This window comes from Musca autumnalis, unplaced genomic scaffold (assembly GCF_047663935.1).
Source record: "Musca autumnalis isolate F117 unplaced genomic scaffold, ASM4766393v1 scaffold_2, whole genome shotgun sequence".
Taxonomy (NCBI): Eukaryota; Metazoa; Arthropoda; class Insecta; order Diptera; family Muscidae; genus Musca; species Musca autumnalis.
Genome location: NW_027411755.1, coordinates 6,959,076 through 6,965,434, shown reverse-complemented (window position 1 = coordinate 6,965,434; position 6,359 = coordinate 6,959,076). Strand labels below are relative to the sequence as shown.

The window sequence follows — 6,359 nt, the reverse complement described above, 5'->3', positions numbered from 1 at the left end:
TGAATAATGAACTCGGAGTTCAGAACACCACTTTATAAAGAAATGTTAATATCTGTCTACTTTTGACCACAGCCTCCATATATGGTCACCACCCATTTAATACCCCTTTTCTGCAGAATTACCCGTAATAATTTATTTTTGGATCTCATTGTGGTGGGGCAAAATTTCCACGTTTTGGCATTGCAATATGTTTGTCCCAAAAAAAGAAAAAAATATTTATTAAAGTGTATACCCCAAAACTTTTTATTTTTCTTTCACGAGTTTTCCGTGCTGCTCAAAGTTACAATGCTAAAAGAAATCACTAATAGAACAAAAAGCATTATATTGAACATAAAACTGAGAAACGAATATAAATTCAGCACTTAAAAACCGGGCTAAATTCTGGTCATAAATGCTAAAATCGCAAATGTTCGAAAAAGTCTAAACAATTTTGAAATCTACGGACCCTTGGCTTTATTTTGGTACTAGCGATACATCTATATTAAATATTTTCATTTTGACTAATATTATAACTAAATATTTGGCAACCCTTGGAAATTAGAGGAATTGTTATAAGTAGAAAAACAAAGCTTGGGAGATTTACTGAATCATACAACTTAAGTTAAGGCATGAATAAGTCCTGTTTCAGAAACACGCTTATAATAAACCCATTCTTGGTCATTTTTTTAAATAATTTTTTTCTCCAAAATTAGAGAAATTTGTAAGCCTTTTTCTCCTTAATAACCGCGAAAAAAATTTAAATGTTTAGGAGCGATTTGCCTATTTAATTTTCTAAAAAGGTGACATGGATTTCTTAATTTTTGTCGTTGGGTGCATCCACTAATTTAAAATCTACAAGTTTGGCGTATATTAATGACTTGAAATAACTCTAATTTCAAAATATCCATACAATAAAGCAATTAAATAAAGAAATTCATTTCAAGAACTAATTTGAAAGTTGAAAACTTTACTTACAGCGAATTAGGACACTTGTCCAGGTTCTTGTGCACTGGGTCTTGAGGTTGAATTTATTCGCTGCTACTTCTTAAATTTGCTTACTTGCTATGCTGATATATTTGCTTGTTTTTTATAAACCATTTAATAGAATATTAAATTTCAATTCTGTTCAACCATGTTGGCCAGTCTTTGTGACTCTTTAACTTATCAGATTTTTAGTATTTGATTCTATATTTTTATCTGAACCCACTTTAAATTCTTTGAGTATAAACACTAAGTTCTTGATCGATAACTTTGTTATGGTTTTTATTTAAACTAGTAGCTTAATTAATGCTTATCCTAGGGACACTTATTCAATACGACACTGGCGGATTTTAATGCGGAATGTTTACATCGCAACATATCACATTTCAGAGCATAACTATGCTTACACACTTCACAGGTAAACGGCTTTACTTGCAGGTGAAACCCTTTGAGATGTTGCAGGAGACCATTACGACGTTTAAAACAACGCTGACACAGACTGCATATGTGTTTTCTTTCTTCAGTGTGGGTGATGCTATGTTGGCGTAAGCTATTTGAATTGGGAAATATTTTTGAACATACAGGACATGCAAAGATTTTACTTTCCACTGCATTTGCTGTCAACTGTTTGTGTGGGGAAGTAGCATTCCCCATCTTAGATTTCCTTTTATCCTTCAAGGATCTGTTAGTTTTCGTAATCGGTTGTAGTTGCAACTGTTCAACATTTTGTTCTAAATTTAAACATTTCTTTTGTAACGTCTGATACAGCTTTCTCAATTGTTGATACTGATTGGCCATGATGTTGAGTGAGATTTTGTGCGGATTTTTCTTAACTATATTTCGACGGCGATAATTCGTTCGACGAGAACTTATTTGTGTAATTTTATCCCTTTTTATATTCCTTTGTCGCATCATAAAATTAGTTTTTGGGTTATCATTTATATGAGGATGCTCCTCTTCGTTCGACGGATCTTTCTGGTTTTCATTACTTTCACAGTGCTCTTTTGTTTGTTGCTCCAAATTCTCGGGTGGGGTCTCAAAAACATCCTTTGCACTACTGATTTCCACATTTTCAATCACCTCCGTCTTCATGTTGTATTTGCTTTCGGTACTATTCCTTTCCACCAATATATTCGAAGTTGGCACTGTTACCATGGGAGGGACCATGGGAGTACCATGTGTTTGTGTATAATGTTCCTTGAGATTTTCGACAGAGAAAAACTTTAAATGACATACCATGCATGAATGTAGCTGACAGCCCCCAGCTCCAGATTTTACAATGCTCTCGTTGAGAACCACTATGCCATTTCCTTTATTGTTGTTGTTGGTGGGTTGTTGTATGGCACTAACCGACGTGACAATAGGCTTTAAAGCACGATTTTCAAAGGAATGTGTATCAGCAAAGGTTTGTTCCTGAATGTAATTTTGTCCCGGATCTTTGTAAAAATTGTGATTTTCCCTCTCTTCGCTCTCTTTGGTTATGTTGGTTTGTTCCAAAAAGGACCTCTCATCTCCATCATATTTCTCAGTCTTATATACCTGTTGTTCCTCCTTAAAATCATCTGTATCCACATATGCGTAATTATGCTCATCCATTAACAGATGGACTTGTAACAATTCATGTGCTGTTGGCATATGACTTGAAGGTGGTTCGCGTTTTTGTTCCTCTTCACAGCTCTCGTTGACAATAGTATTATTATCATCATCTGGTATATTTATGAAAGGATCATCCAAGTTGATAATTTCCATAATGTCACAATCATTAATAGGAAAATCACAAAATTCATATTTTTGGTCCACAGCTTCACCGCCACCTTCGCCATCATCATGTTGGCCATCAGCCATGACATCATAATCATCATTCGCTCCCATCTCATGTTGTTGCTGCTGGTCATAACCCACCTCAGCTACTTCCTGTTTTACACGCACGGCCAATGGTTCTTGTTTGATCTTCAATGGTGGCCTTTCCGCAGCCTTGGGTTTATATTTCTTTTGAAGTTCCGTTTGAGCAGCCCACACAACGTCCACAAACTCACAAAAGTGTTGGAGATTTTTATAGCATGAGGAACACAACACTTTAGGAAAGACATCATCTTGTTGTATATTCAGTGTGGGAAAACATTTTTGGAGCATACCATACAGCTCATAGTTAGAGGCAAATGTTACAACCGGTATTGAAGTAACACCACATAAACGACAGTTGGTTTTTGCAACATTATTCGTGTTTCCACCCACATCTTCCAGTTGTTCTCTTATGGCCAGAATTTCTTTGAATTCCTTATCTTTTTCGCTTTCATTTTCTCTTCCACAGCTATATGTTGCCTCTGGTTTATTATTGTTATTCTCTGCATGATGATTTACTTCTTCCAAAATTGATGGGACTGCAGTCTTTTTTAGGGTTTTTCTTTCATTAAGGGAGCGAAAATCATCTTCACGAAAATGGCGGCTACACAACGAACTCCAACGTGAGGCACGCCAGTCAGGTCCTCTTTGTTTTTGTATAAACGATTCCCATTGTTCCAATAAGTCCTTTCGTTTCAGAGGAAACCTAGGCAAGGACAAACATAAATCAAAATATGTATATTATTGATATTATTGCGTGCTTACTTGTGAAACGATATATTATCTGAATGTCCATATCGGTCATTACAATTTAAAACTGCACAAAATGATGGCATCTTGCATTTTAAAAAAATCACAAATTATTTTCTATTGTAAACAAACATTCCCATCCATTCCACAATGACGCGTTGTTCTTCTTCTGGCCCGAATTGGTTCACTTTTGTGAATAAGGAACGACACGAATAAGAAAGAAAAACAGATTGGCCGATAAAAACGAGTAGCCAAAACAAAATTGACAGAGTGACTGTTTACGAAGGAGACATAGGAAAAAAGAATCAGCTGATCTATCTAGGGATGTGTAAATTGAGTGTTCGTCGTGTTTGTACAATAATCAAGGTAACCAGAAACCAGTAACAGTTGGCCTGTTCCTTTAATTTCAAAAATGGTTAAAGTGGCAAAAGTAGCAAAAGTTGTGAACTGGGGCTGGATTCTTGTTCTATAAAAATTTGAAATGAAAAATATTTCCTTTATAATTTTTTTCATTTGACAGTTTTTTCCTTTATAAAAGTTTTCATTTCACGTTTTCACAGAGACAGAATTGAGTCCCTGCTCTCATATCAATAGTATGCTTACAGCAAGTAAAGGAACATTTTTCGAGTAAAAAGTGGTAAAGCTTGAAGATTCTTGCTCGTAAAGGAACAGAGCTAGTATAAACATAACATAATAAAGTCTTATGCCAGACTATGAAAATTTTCATTAACACGAAAATGATTTTATAGGGAAGAGGTGTGAAGGGGGTGAAACTCTGTACACAAGGTTCTGTAATCTGAAATTATTCTTTTGGTCTGTTCCTTTACTTTTGAAAATGTTAAAACTGGCAAAAGCAGCAAAATTTGTAAACTGATACAATATGAATTTTATGGTACCTGAAGTAAAGGAACGCTTTCCGAGTAAAAAGTGGTAAAACTTAAAGATTCTTGCACGTAAAGGAACAGAGCTTTTGTGTTTAAATTCGTATCTCTCAAACCAATGCAAAGCAATGAAAATATCAAATTTTTCATATGATTTCATATATGTGTGTGGACGTCAATGAAAATTTAAACCCAGCTAGCATTTGGAAGATTGCTTTTTCAAAAATCACATTGCGGAGTCTTTTTAGAGTCCTTTTGGTGATCAAAAACTGATTAAGTCGCTTGTATGATCAGAAAGGGACTCGAAAGTGACTCCCTGTAATGATTAAAAAGAGTTGAATTTAAAATACAACAACAAATGCGTAGCAATCACAAAAAAATCATTGAAGCGTTTAAAATGTGACTACTTTTTCGTTATTTATTGTCACATTTTGATCTTCATGAAGATTGAAAGATGCTTAATTAAAAAAGGGTCATGCAGGTGTTTGAAAAGTGATTATAATTATGTATCTTCAGATCATATTTTGAACAGTTATGTGATAAAAAAACTGATTGTTTTGTTTTACTTTTGTTTGGTTGTAAATAATTCTCATATACACTTTCTACAAAACATTGATATAAGCTCTGTTCCTTTACGTGCAAGAATCTTCAAGTTTTACCACTTTTTACTCGAAAAGCATTCCTTTAATTCGGACACCATACCATTCATATGGGAGCAGTTTACAACTTCTACTACTTTTGCCGGTTTTACCATTTTCAAAAGTAAAGGAACAGACCAATAAATGTAACGTATAATACATGGCAGAACTACCAGGTAGTGGTATCACACCAGCTGATCGAATATGAAAAGTCAAATCCCTTTATAAAAAAAAAAAATATTTTTGTTGTTATTTCCCCAACAACATAAAGAAAGTTTTGACATAACATATTCAAAATTTTACGATGCCACTACCTGGGTAATTGTGCCATGGTATAATATTAAAGTATAGTACACATTGACAAGCAAAACTGACAGTCATCGAGGTCTATTTCGTGAATATCAAAGCCTAATTGAAAAATTTTTTTATAATCTCTAAATAATATCGTAAATATTGTATTTCAAACGTTTTTTGCTAAATAAAAGTTGTTATTTGCCGGAAAATTGTCCTATAAGTACGTTGACTGTCAGTTTTGACTGTTAGTGTGTACTCCCCTTAAGAATATAGACAAACACATGTTCAGGTTATGTCAAGTGAAATGAAGAAGCAGTATACTAACCACCGCGCAACATAAAGGATAATTGGAAGAAATAACAAAGCAGAAAAGACAACAAAGCAAAGGAAAGAAACAAAAAAGAAAAAAAAGAAATTTCTTTTAACTTATTTCGTCTAATAAAAAGACTCATAAATGACTCCCTAAAGATTCATAAACGATTATAAACATGACTCTAAAAAGACTCGAAAAAGAGTCCCAAATTATCAAGAAATCACCAATAAATGATTGAAATACGACTCGAAAAAGACTTTATATACCATCAGAAAATGGGCAAAATGACTCGAAACTAATGCTTGGTTTACATTACGAAATCCACTCGATTTCAACTGTCAATTCCTTTGCGTATACGTCAAATGAAAACTCATCCGAAATCCATTGGATTTCATTTGACGTTTAAGCAATGGAATTGACAGTTGAAATCGAGTGGATTTCGTAAACGTAAACCAAGCATAATGCAGAGGAAGACTCATTCGTGATTTGTTTAGAAGAGTCGCCTCCCGACAAAGGAGTCATTTATGATCAGAAAATGAGCTCATATACCTGCTTTTTAATCGTGCAGTCGGATCAAAAAAGACTCGAATTTGATTATAATTTTCAAAAAATGCTGGCTGGGAAAAGAGAATAACAAAGAATTTTCTAATGAAAATTTTCATAGTCTGGCATAAGACAAAC

General features: G+C 34.1%; 1 protein-coding gene across 1 annotated transcript; it reads right to left on the bottom strand.

Moving 5' to 3' along the window:
• Positions 1–1,214: 1,214 nt before the first annotated feature.
• Positions 1,215–3,750, bottom strand: LOC141392121 (uncharacterized). The gene is made up of 2 exons (XM_073965073.1): positions 3,568–3,750; positions 1,215–3,508 (listed from the first exon to the last, which is right to left on the bottom strand). The coding sequence occupies exons 1-2, from the start codon at positions 3,636–3,638 to the stop codon at positions 1,276–1,278; spliced, it is 2,304 nt and encodes a 767-aa protein (XP_073821174.1). The 5' UTR covers positions 3,639–3,750; the 3' UTR covers positions 1,215–1,275.
• Between the last annotated feature and the right edge of the window lie 2,609 nt (positions 3,751–6,359).